The 13,252-nt window shown below is 32.7% G+C and overlaps 1 protein-coding gene across 8 annotated transcripts in view; it reads right to left on the bottom strand.

The window, feature by feature from the left end:
* Nucleotides 1-13,252, bottom strand: part of cno (adherens junction formation factor afadin) — a 52,967-nt gene that overhangs the window by 20,851 nt on the left and 18,864 nt on the right. For 6 of the 8 annotated variants that reach the window (XM_029305774.2, XM_029305773.2, XM_029305775.2 and 3 more), the window contains 3 exons: nt 12,879-13,162; nt 12,040-12,139; nt 211-307 (listed from right to left, as the gene is read on the bottom strand). In XM_029305774.2, coding sequence (XP_029161607.2) covers nt 211-307; nt 12,040-12,139; nt 12,879-13,162 — 481 coding nt within the window. Of the gene's footprint in view, nt 1-210; nt 308-1,816; nt 2,244-6,967; nt 7,235-12,039; nt 12,140-12,878; nt 13,163-13,252 lie in introns of those variants that run through there. The other 2 variants (XM_029305779.2, XM_029305778.2) reach the window with 2 other exon arrangements.

Here is a 13,252-nt window from a genome sequence, read left to right as displayed (position 1 = left end):
TCTACAGTATTTGTAAAATTGTAGGAAGGAATGATTGTCAATGTTTTGACTTGAATTTTTAAGTACATATCGATCCATTCCTAAAATCCGGTGATCATAAAATTTTAGGATAACTATAATTAATACGATAGACATTATTTAATAATTGTCAAAAAAATAATCTATCGTGTGGAAGAAAGTTTTGTTCCCTTGCGGAAAAAAATTTCGTACCTGTGATCCAACTCGTTCCATTTTCCGGCAGGTTTCTTTTTACGTTTCCGCGGCATATAATCCGCGGGCCTCCTCCTTACATGAAACATAATGGAACCTGCAATAAAAGCACACATACATTTTAATTTAGCAACGTTATCGCACGAGCAATTTACACGCTATATACATTTTTTATCTACATAAATAAATAAAGACACACAATCATGAGTTATAATTCAAGATATATATAAAAAATACATATACATGAAAGATAATAAACATTATATAGAGCGTAAATACGTTTACAACAGAGCTTGTTCATGAAAGTATAGTAATACTTCAGGACTACTATTTCACGCACACAAAATTCACGCGAAAGAATCATATTTTTTTTTAAATCAAATAAATAAATCGCAAATAGCAAACTGACGTCATTAAATGTCAAAATGACGTCATTCGACGTTTAATGACATCATTTTGACGTTTTATTGTAACATTAACATCTAAGACGTCATTCGATGTTAAAATGACATCATTTTAACATTTAATGACGTCATTCGACGTCAAAATGACGTACACGTTTGCTATCTGGGATATGAAGCGCTTTTGCGAAAAATAAATAAGAATGACAAGTAAAAAATGCGATAAGGGGGAGGGGGGTATTTTATCAGGTATACTTCTGGAAACACAACGATGGGAAGAAGAAAAAAGGGGGAAGCTTCATCAAAGCGCCGTCGTACGAATGCGCATCGTTAAATTCAGAAATAGCGTGGCATACAATAAACGGGAGAAGCCCCCCGGTAAATCGTCGAATTAGTATGATGGACGAGAGATAGTGATCGTGCATTTTTTTTCTCGCGTTCAAAGTATTAACCGCGCACCACCGACCGTTCCCCCTTTACGCACAGAAACGCACGTGTGCTCCCGAAGCGCGGTAACTTCTCACGGAAGAGGACGGAAGAAAGGGAGAACGACTCTCGGCTTCTCGGGTCAGCGAGCCGCACAGTCATTGCACCCAGTCCTCGTCCAGTCGGCGGTTTTCATCAGCGTTTCCCTCTTGATTTTGCAAACGACGTTGTTTTCTTACTTTCGATTGGGGTACACCAATATAGGTTATAGGGTAATACATTCACGAGTGCCACTCATTATCAGAAATACAATTTTTAATTTTAATGACCTCGAAGGATGGTATAGTAGGTCAGGTTCGAGAAAAATTAATTTTCCATTGAAACTTATCAATTAATTACGTAAAACAAAGCAAAAAATCGAATCCCAAAGTGCGGTTGGGGTCAGAATTGCTCAGTTACTGTTTTTGTCTATGGCTTTTTTATAAAAGGTCAGAGGAGTTTAAAATCAAAATTTTGAATTAAGATTCCTACTAGATCCTCGAAATTTAAATTTATATTTTACTTTATATTGAGAGCCTTACTAAAATCCTTAACCCCATTAAGAGACTACTGATCCAAGATCCAAGAGTCTGTGGACTCTTGAAGTCGCAATTGCTTGAATAAGTTCGATAACTAACTAAACATTTATAATAGAATCCGAACATATAATTTTGGATTCACCAGCAATCTAGATTGGAGGGATTTGAAGGATTTAAATTGTTTTTCCCGAAGACACTCACCCAACATTACCTCCACTTTGCCGCTTCGGCGTGGCTTAAATGACCAAAGTCCGATCATATCTTCATATCTATGAAATATCCGATAGCACTTCTAGATCTAACAATTCGTACGTGGATAATAACACGAATATATTAAAAACGGGTCTCTCAAAATAAATACAATTTAAAATCTGTAAAACATATCTTTTGCAACTAGCTGCACCTGTCTGTACATAGAAATATACTTTTCTGGCTTTTCATATTTTTTTATTTTATATACTTAATTAATTTAATTTAAAAAGCATTTATAAATAATATACACGCTTTGCCTCGTATTTTTTATTATAATTGACTGCTGTTTGCGAGAATTAATATAAAAAATTAGTATGAAAAATTTAATAATGAAATGTAATGTGAAAATATCTGGCAGACATTTATAAATAAAATATTTAAAAATTGCACATGTAGAAAAAAGTTGATTATGAGTAATTAAAGTCACATTAGAGAAAGACAAGTGAAAATAATCCATCTAACCGATCGATTGTATTGTCTCGAGGACATCGAGGATAAGTATACGTTTCATGCTGATTTTCTCCTAGTAATGTACAGTTATATATAAATCGACTAGCGTATTATTCTTATCGATATAAAACGTCCCTCTAAAGTTCCAAGAACGACATTTTGTCATTAAATTACACCTGTTGCAATTTCTACGCTAGCTTTAACCTTTTCGGTTCACTCGATAGCAAATGCCAACGTCATAGTACAATTCGAAAGATTTGCAGATATCGCGCACGCAGTCAAACTTGATAAACACGCCATGAGCGTAAAATAAACAAACGATATCACTCTCAATATATTTCAAATCACCCATGACAATCTCGATAAAATAAAAAGTAAAATAAAACAAAAATGTAACCCTTGTGTTTTTTTCATTCCAAATAAGGATATTTTGTTAATCACTATATAAAGTTTCGATGTCTTATTAAGTTCCCGAATATTAGAAATAATAAATGATTTTTAGATAAGAATGATCAGCAAAGGTCCAAACTAGTTGCATTTTGAGAAAATTTTACCGCGAATGATGTACTTTGTATTCACAACCGCGCCTCTCATTGTTACTCAAGTACAACAGAAAATCAAAATAATATTATTTTGACGTCATTGATCAAATTTGAACTCTAAATTTGATCAATGACGTCAAAATGATATTATTTTGATTTTCTGTTCTACTTGGGTACTAATCAATTAAACAAAAACTTTGATATTTAAATACAAAACTTCAGGTAGAAAATGGATATGTCAATATTTATATACTATATAATGGAAATTAATCTGCTGAAGATGATTTAAAGGGGGAAAGATCGAAACGTTAAAGAAGATATCAAGATAAGTTTTCCAGGTAGCAACTGTATGTCATTTTGACGTTTAATAACGTCAGTTTGCTACTTGAGTTGTTACACCTGACTCTTATCAATCCATTTTCTACCTAAACGTTTGTATTTATAAATCAATTAATTAAGTAATAGATACTTTCACGAAAAATTGATTCAATTAAAATGAGGCGACTTTAAAAAAAATAATTTATTTGAATATTCGCGTACAAAATATATATTCAAAAAAACCGTGTCTAAAAAAACAAAAGAAAATAAAAACTGTGCAAATGTAACTTCTAATCAAATAAAAAGCTGTACGCGTGATAAAGAAGAATGAAACCTTGAACAAATTAATTAAGTGATAAGTTTCATATATGTACATATAGCCTACTGAGAATTAATTAATTGTATTTCATAGATGTAGATAAATTTTCTCTAGCCCGGCTATAGATATAGCTGGGCTATAGATTGTGGAGTATATTTTTAAATGCACTATAACACCGAACCAACAAATGGTGCACTTGAAAGAGCGGCACTTTCGAATTTTAACGCTAGCACACGGCGCGGATCAATGCAACAATTATGCAATTATAAGTAATTCGCGTAATAAAAAAAAAGAACGAACGTAGCGAGTCCTTTACTCGTGACGCGCGAAGCGATACTCTTCGTGGCTCGCCCGTTAAAACAACACTGGGGCGTGTGTTGTTCCTCTTGTTACTTTCGTTCCGTGGAACGTACACAGGATGTATATAGAAACCTAGAATACGATAGAGCGCACGTGAGATCGGCGCAAGCGTGTTGACGGGTGTCCCCTTACACGGAACTATAGTAGCTCTCCTTCTCCTGGCGTTTATATTCGCCGATTGAAATTATTTATTAGTTTTTTGCGTCGGATCGAGATGGATTCGTGCGCGACAGTTTTTCATCGAAAATAGGGCCGGGGAAGAAGTGCATACACATACAGAGGAAGATATTGGGTTCTTTATTGGATTACTATATGTTGAATCTCATGGGAATATTCGTACAAGAGTTGTAATTTTTTTATCGTCAAATGGATATTAGAGGAATAATATAAATAACTTCTAAAATTAGCCAACGGTAACTTTTTCCTCTCTATCTATGAAGATACGAACTAAAGGAAGCCATAGGTGAAGGCTATATGTGATTTCAAAGATGTAAGAACAATCATTTGTCACCATCTTGGGAACTTATTAACTGGTTATTGCTAGAAAAGTAGAATTATTACTAGTTATTTCTGGAAAATGATAATATATTCAAATATATGACAAGAATTGATTCCCAGACAGCATCGTGTCCAAAATTGGTATATAAGTTCTTTAAGAAGTCGTATCCCAAACAACATCACGTCTAAAATCGGGGCATAAGGCGTCTTAAAGATCTTATTGACGTCTCAAAAACATATTTTAATATTTAACTAAAAGACATTTTGATGACTCCTTTAAGACTCTTATATCCCGATTTTAGATGTTCTGTTGTCTAAGTTTCGATTTTAGTCCGAGTTATTCCAGATAGCAGCATACGTCATTTTAATGTTGAATGATTTTATTAAACGTCAAAATGACGCCATTTGACGTTTAATGACGTTATTAAACATCAAAATGACAGTTTGACGTCCAATTATTGCTTGGGATATATTCCTAAGCAAGATGGTCGTGATTGAATCCCCCTTAAGTCTCAGGAAACAGGACTTATAACTTCTTTTTATAACATTTTATTTTTATGTCATTTTTTGCTAGACTATTCATGTCAATCTACATTTATTTCTTGCTATCATTTTGCCATTTATTCGATATCTATGATACTACAATAAAAACAGGTTTCATCTTGAACAATAAAACATCTTACGATTCTGATATGATCTTCTTTTCATAAACCTATTTAGAATTTGCAATATACTATATTATTATTATAAATAATGAGATAAATGGAAGTTTCTTTAGATCAATTTCATCAATAAATATATATATAATGTGTATTCCGAAATTAATCATCAAACAAATATCAAAAGAAATCATCATGCTCTCTTAATTATCGCAAAAAGGCCATAAGAACTTTAGAACAATTCCTGTATAATAATAATTACAGTTAATCTTACTAGAAAATTCAACAACAAGATTCTTAAAAACTTCGTTTCCAATCATATTTAATTAATAAGGTATTCTCTTAATAGATACTCTCTCAGAAGTGAAAGTAATTTTGTGGTCAACTAAAATTCCTTATATTTCAGTTGTAATTTTAGTCATCATCATCATCATCATCATCATCGCAATCTCGCGATCGTAGAAGCTACGAAATTTCGCTTCATCGCGTAGAGGAGGGGGAGGAACGATCGGGATCGGCGCACGCGATTATTACCGGAAAGGAGAAACTCTATACCGAAGATATATCTTTATAGAGAAACGAAGGTAGCACGCTAAGCTAGGTGCGCTCGAATGTAGGTCGGCGTACAACGCCAGGTCGTTCCGGTGTTTTATTGATTTTCCGCACACCCCACAATTCCAGCCAGAGCGTACGTATATATACACATATACGTATATATAGGTATGTATACATACATACACGTACACCGGCCGCCGTCTCGCGATGCGTACGCGATGATGCACGCGAAAGGTCGCGAGAGATCGTCGCTGGTATTACTTTCATCCTTTGACCCTTCACCCGAACTTTATCGGTCTTTCGAATGCGATACAAGAGTGATATTCTATTTTAAATTACTTTAATATCGCTTCTATTATTATGTTTTTTCTTCTTCTATTCGATATTCTCGAATTAATTTTCGTATGGTTTAATGTAATTACTCAAGTAGCAAACATCATTAAACGTCAAAATGATGTCATTGTGACGTCTAATGGCGTCATTAGACATCAAAATGACGTATACTTGACGTTTAATGATATCATTTTGACGTTTATATATATATATATATATATATATATATATATATATATATATATAAATAATTTCAGGTAGCAAACATCATTTTGACGTCTAATGACATCATCAGACATCAAAGTGACGTCAGTTTGCTACTTGAAATATTCTATTTTCGATTACTTTAATATCTCTTCTACTATTCTTACTTTTCTTCTTCTATTCGATATTCTCAAATTATTTTCCGTATGATTTAATGCAATTATATATCTTCAGTTTTTATATAAAAATCTTATATAAAATTTCAGGTAGCAAATGTCACTTTGACGTCACAGACATCAAAATGACGTCATTTTGACGTCCTAAGCCGTCAGTTTGCTACTTGGGATCTCAGATAGCAAGCATACGCCATTAAATGTCAAAGTGACGTTATTTTGACGTCTAATAACGTTAGTTTGCTACTTAGGATTGTTCTTAAAAACATGATAATGCAAAATGTAAGAGATACATGCAAACAAGACAAGATGAGACAAGCTTTGACAATGATCGAAACATTCTATAATACGTAAAAGTTTATATACACGATGGAACATAAGATTTGCTTCTAGCTTCTAGTTTCATAAAACTTTTATCAATATAAAAAGCAATAAAAACAAATATTATGAGAAAGAATATCTTGCATATCTTGCAGACATCAAATGAAGAGTAAATATATATACATTGCTAAATAATTTTTTAAAAGGGTCTTAGATATTTGCAAAATACAAATATTATTGAAAATAATACGCCTCGATAAATGTTTATACATCGGGTTGATAACACATATATAGGATCACATTTGCGATCAAAAAGAAGTTCAGCTTATGCGTCATGCATGATTCTGTCAGCTTTAATAAGAGCTTACGTCGTATTCCCCAATCCATCATGTCGATCGCTTTATTTATTAAACTTCGTGGTCCCTTTGTCGATTATTGCTGTTGCTGCTGCTGAAATATTGGTCCCTTTCGTTGTCCCTTTCCTTCGTTGTTCCTTGCGAAACTGGGAAAACTTCCTCTTGTAAACTGGTTAAGCGAATCTTATCAACTAGTTGCAAAGTCAATGGAGGTGTTGAGGTATATAATCAAATCTCTTTAGCGTCAATTGCCACCAACAGTTGCTGACGAACTTGAAATCGCGATCAGACCCTCAAGTTTAGACCCTTCGTTCTATCTTCATCGAGAAGTTCGATGACGTTTGATTTATATCTTCCAGACACTTGAATATAAAAATAAGAACACTTATTCCCTCTCTTTTCCTCGCGCTCTCTTCATTTATTTTTCATCCCATTTTTAACAGTAACACAAGATACAAAGTTAATCAACTTATTTAGCTAATCGTTGTCAACAAGTATCGATGTGGACTTTCTTTGGACGTAATATTGATGACGATACCCTTCAGGAAGATACGCTAATAGTCGCATAAACACATCGCAGCAATATACAAGGCCGATACGCGCTAGTGATCGCATCAAGATTTCGCCTGGGAGATATAACGAACGACACTTTACACAATTCTGCTGTTTCCCGCAAATATTGCAATGTATTTACGAGACACTCGATTTATCAAAGAAAGTCATATTGACGATTGGAAATGAAGAAATTCCCCAGTAGTAGTCTGCGACGACAAGTCAATAAGTACGTCATCGATCACACAGTCGACGATGTCCTTGAGAATCAGCCTCTTCGTTATTTTTTGATAGATATAAATATGTGACATTTATAAAGGTATACTTGGAATACAGATTGCACTAATGTGGTCCGCATAATAAATCACAAGGATAATCAGCAACGTTCATCAGTAGTGATTAATGGTCACCATGAAAATGTTGCCTCAAAATCGTGTGTGTGAAGTTGGCATATCATTTTGCGGAAACTTATTATATTTTGAGAGCTCTGACTTCCTTTTTAATAGTTCTAGAGTTCCTGACAGGTAAAACATGTAGTTCTGCTCGTTAAAGCGAAAAAATTGCTTAATGCAAAGTAAGACGCAAACTTCACGCAGCGTCTCACTTTGTCCTACGACATTTTCCGTATCAGAAATGATCAGAAATGAAAAGATCTATAGTTCTACATGAGTTCTAAGAAGAGTTCTACCTTCTAAAAGCAAAAAATATTAATTAAACCAAAATTAAGATAATCGGATACCTGTATCTATAGATGTCGAAGGGAGACGCCAGTCAATTTTTAACAGTTCTGTTTTTTCTAAAACAGTTCTGGTATAGTATTCTGAACTATCGAGAACTGTTTTAGAAAAAACAGAACTCTCGAAAATCGACTGGCGTCTCACCTTTAGAGTCGAAAATAGGCGTTTTTCGGGTGAAATAATTAATTAAAATAATTTGTGTTTTAATTATCAGAACTCTTTGGAAACTCAATACACATGTCAAACACTATACAAGAACTGTTTTAGAAAAAAACAGAACTCTCGAAAATCAACTGGCATCTCACCTTTAGAGTCGAAAATAGACGATTTTTCGGGTGAAATAATTAATTAAAATAATTTTTAAGTGTTTTAATTATCAGAACTATTTGAAAATTTAATGCACATGCCCAGAATTATACCAGAACTGCTTTATAATAAGCAGAACTGTTAAAAATTGACTAGCTTCTCCCTTCGACATCTATAGATACAGGTATCCGTTTATCTTAATTTTGGTATAATTAATATTTTTTGCTTTTAGAAGGTAGAACTCTTCTTAGAACTCATGTAGAACTATAGATCTTTTCATTTCTGATCATTTCTGATACGGAAAATGTCGTAGGACAAAGTGAGACGCTGCGTGAAGTTTGCTTCTCACTTTGCACTAAGCAATTTTTTCGCTTTAACGAGCAGAACTATGTGTTTTACCTATCAGGAACTCTAGAACTATTAAAAAGGAAGTCAGAGCTCTCAAAATATAATGAGTTTCTGCAAAATGATACGCCAACTTCACACACACCTCAAAATCTCTTCAAGAGATACAATAATAATCAATAATGCTGAATTGGTCTCGTTTCTGATTAAGATCGACTTTGTCACTCGCAGTCGAATTTGATTGGAGATTAAAAAAAAGAGAGCTACACACTTATCTTTCACATATATAATTTTCTATTTTTATATTTCAATACTAATAGGTCATCACACAGCAATCTTTTATACTGTGTGTCTGTTATATTGTAACTTATGCATGTAATCAATAGAATCGTTTTACCCTTTACAGGAGAATTATGAGAGACAACATCATACTTCTGCTGTTATAAGATTCTCCTTTCCTTCTTCTTATATCGACCAAGCTCGATTACGTTAAACTACGAGCCAATGGTGCAATTAGATAAGATTAGTAAATCGTTTTTGTGTCATTTGGTCCTTCGCACTTGCAGAAAATCACGAAATCATCATACATAGATAGATGAATCCATCATCTTCCTTCATCAATTCCTTTTGATATGTCGATGTAAGAAATGAATCAGTTTTGCTAATATACGACGACACTTCAGATCGTATCTGCGCCTCCAATTGCAACAATTCTTTACACTTTCCTTATGAATTAACAAATCGTGCGTGGGTGGTGGATTCGCTTTCACTGTTGTATATATCTTTCATACGTTGACTAATTCTAATCGGATTCAATGAATGACGCCACGCCTCGGACGTCTCGCATCATAATGCGTGTAATTGTGCGACGGCTGTTTACTTCTTCTTCTTCTTATATGATTATAGGCAATTACAGGCCGCGCGAGTGGGTGGATCCAGTTTTATCAGCGCCGTAAATTTTCCTTGCCGCGCTTCGACGAGTTCGTCGTTGGCTATTAATACTCTGCGCCGTATTTATGCAAGTTGTTGCAAAGGATAGAATATATATATATATATATATATATATATACACACATATATATATATATATATATATATATATATATATATATATAAACTTGTCGAGACCACAATGGATCACCAAATGCGTGGGTGAATACACTTTCGTCGGGTTTTTTCGAACGGACGCGAGACGCAGCACCCGACGATTAAACGTTGACCTCGAATTCGTCGTACAAACATCTTTCTTTAAATAAAAAAATGTCACGCAAAAAATGTATATAAATTAAATATGTCCAGAAGGTAGATGAACGCCGGACCGAACTGTTACATACTTCATACATGAGGAACAATTGTAACTTTTTTTTTTCGTGAATGAGAACGTTCGTGCAATTTTTTTTTTCGACTCAGAATCACCACTGACATTTATCGAGATCGCGGGCAATTATTTCGTCACGAACGATGACGTTGAAATGAGGGCAAAGAGGACGACGAGGCGGCGACGACGGCGCCCGCGCACTGCCACCACCAGTGCCGACGACAATAAGCCAACTGAGGCGATGGTGGCATCGACTGTTCTCTTTGCACTACCCTTGCATCTCCCTTCGACCCTTCCCCCTTCCCCACCCCCTCTATTTTCTTTTCCTTTCGTCGAATTTCCCAACTGAGATCAACTTTCCGGTCTATGATCGTATTGTTATTTTATTAACTGTTTATTGCGTCCCCTAAAGGTTTACAAGGGCGCTTTTGAGCGTTCCCGAATCTTTACTCTACCCTTGCATCCCCCCTCTTCCTCCTCTCTCTTCTAATCCATTCATTGCATTTTTCAGCTTCAACCTTTTGGCCTATAATCACATTATTATATAATATATATTATTATATGTATATATATGTATAATATAATATATATTTACATAATATATATGTATATATAAATGTATATATATATATATATATATATATATATATATATATATATATATAAAATACATTAATATATATTTATGTTTATGGTGTCCCTTAGAGGTTTACAAGATGCTTTTGATGAGAAGGGTTTCTGAATCTTTACAGTATCTGAAAATTTTCTTGCGTTGTTTCTTTTAACTGTCCTTCGCATAAATTTAATTTCTTCTTCGACGTAGATTTTTTTAGTCTTAGTCTTCTCTCTCTCTCCCTCCCCCTCTTTCTTTCTCTATCTCCTTAAACTTTCATTCCTTTCTAGTAAATTTTGACGTCAATCTTTTCCGACGAATTTATCCTTCTATTTTATTCTACTGTTTCTTTTTTTTGGTAGATTCTTTCTTCTATTATTTTTCTTCTTGTATTCTTTCATTGTAGATATATCATCTCCATCACGTTAAATTTTAAAAAAATTAGATTATTTTTATAGTTTATATTTGATTTATTATTTAATTTTTATTATTTTCGTATAATTTTTTGAATTTTTTCTATGGGGAATTATAATTTATTCCCCTTACATATAACAGGTATGTTTAAAAATTTATATTTGCATTTTATGTACAAAATTGTTTATTTAATTTGCAAGATTAATAGTTTTTTAATAACAATTTGTTCAAATTGAAATTAGAGCTATTCTGTTTAAATAGCCTACTTAAAATTACTTACTTCATATTATATAATTGACAAATAAATTAATTATTTGTCATATAATATCCAAAATTAAAATTCATATCTTTCTTTGTCACTTTATATAATATATAATGTGCTGAAGAATTAAAATTAATTCCTCCAAAAATAACTCATAAATATAAAAAAGATAAGCAGACATTTTCATATTATTATTCTTGGCATGCTTTATATAGAATTATCGCTTACACAATATCAACTCGGACTATATTAAATTCTCGATAAAAATTGATAGACAAAAAATGAACTATTTTTCATAATATATAAAGATAAATTTCCTTATATAGCCTCGAAAGAGAGGAGTTAAATATAAATTTAGATTAAATACTTTAAAGCTCATAGTTGCATCTGCTTTTCTTTTATTACATTCTATTGTATATTATATATTAAAATTATAATATACAAACAAAATCAGAATCATAATTATGCAATTATAAGTCTAAAGCATTAAACATAAAAGTTATAAATATAAAAAAGATAAAAATTGTAAATTCTTACCTCGTGTAGAAGGATGGTTCATTAAAATCGCCAGAGGGCATTCGTCGTCGTCCAATATATACTCCTGATGCGCATTGCCATTCACATTTTCACTATTAACCTGTATCATAAATAAAATCATTATTTATACAATATAATTTTTAACAAAAAACATCTAATGTTTATACTTAATATTATATAATAAGTTAATGTTATATTTATCTCATATAATTTCCAAAAACTAGCAAATTAATCATATTTTAATATACCGAGAATATACATATATTAAAATATTTAATGTAAATACTAATTACAGTATTTATTTATAGCATATTAAAAAAACTTTCTAATCTTTTCCAATCAATTTCCTTTTCGTATTGCAAGAATAATTTTGCTAACATCTATTATTGTTATTTATTCTATTATTTTTATTATTTCTATTGTTTCTATTATTCTATTATTTCTATTGTTTTATTCTATTATCTATTACTTGATTTTAATTAATTTCATGTATATGAATATTACTTAATAAATTTTTACTATTAAGCCTTCAGTATATCTTTTTATCTACATCCTAATCTTATCTAATAATAATTTTTATCTTAAAAAAATCTGACGTCACAATTCCAACATGGTTAATGAAGAGTTAAGAGGCTTAACTTCATATTTCTGTTACAAATTGCTGATATTATCACAATCTATTTTATTATCATAATCTCTATTCTTGTTTCTGTTTTCATCGGACTTACTTTTATCTTTTTTTCCTATCTTACGGTGCAATTATTAAATCAATCATTACATACATATATATTTAAAATAAAATTCACAAATAAGTGACAATTTCATGTATAAATGCTGACCTGCACAAGGCAATACAACTGCGGATCCACTTTTTCTAGACCGTATTTAGCCAACATTTCCCGCACAACTTGAGCGGCGGAGTCTCGCACGCTCAACAGCAACGTTTTGTATGGCACGTCCTTACACAACGCCTCGCCATAAATTTTCAATGTACCACCAGTGTCGGGTCCGCCGTCTTTGCTGCGAAATTGCTGCAGCTTCCTCTCAAGCTTCTGCTGGCGACGACGTCTCATCACCGCTTCCGGATTCGAAATGCTCCTGGTGAAACTGGTCTCGGGTAGTTCTGCAAGCGATAAAACATTATCGTAAGTATCTAATATTTATTGCAATAAGGAAATATCTATATTCATCGCGCTTATTACTAAACAATCAT

This window comes from Nylanderia fulva, unplaced genomic scaffold (assembly GCF_048542155.1).
Source record: "Nylanderia fulva isolate GAGA-0341 unplaced genomic scaffold, ASM4854215v1 Scaffold60, whole genome shotgun sequence".
Classification (NCBI taxonomy): domain Eukaryota; kingdom Metazoa; phylum Arthropoda; class Insecta; order Hymenoptera; family Formicidae; genus Nylanderia; species Nylanderia fulva.
The sequence above is the reverse complement of the archived record's forward strand: the minus strand, read 5'-3'. Positions and strand labels throughout refer to the sequence as shown.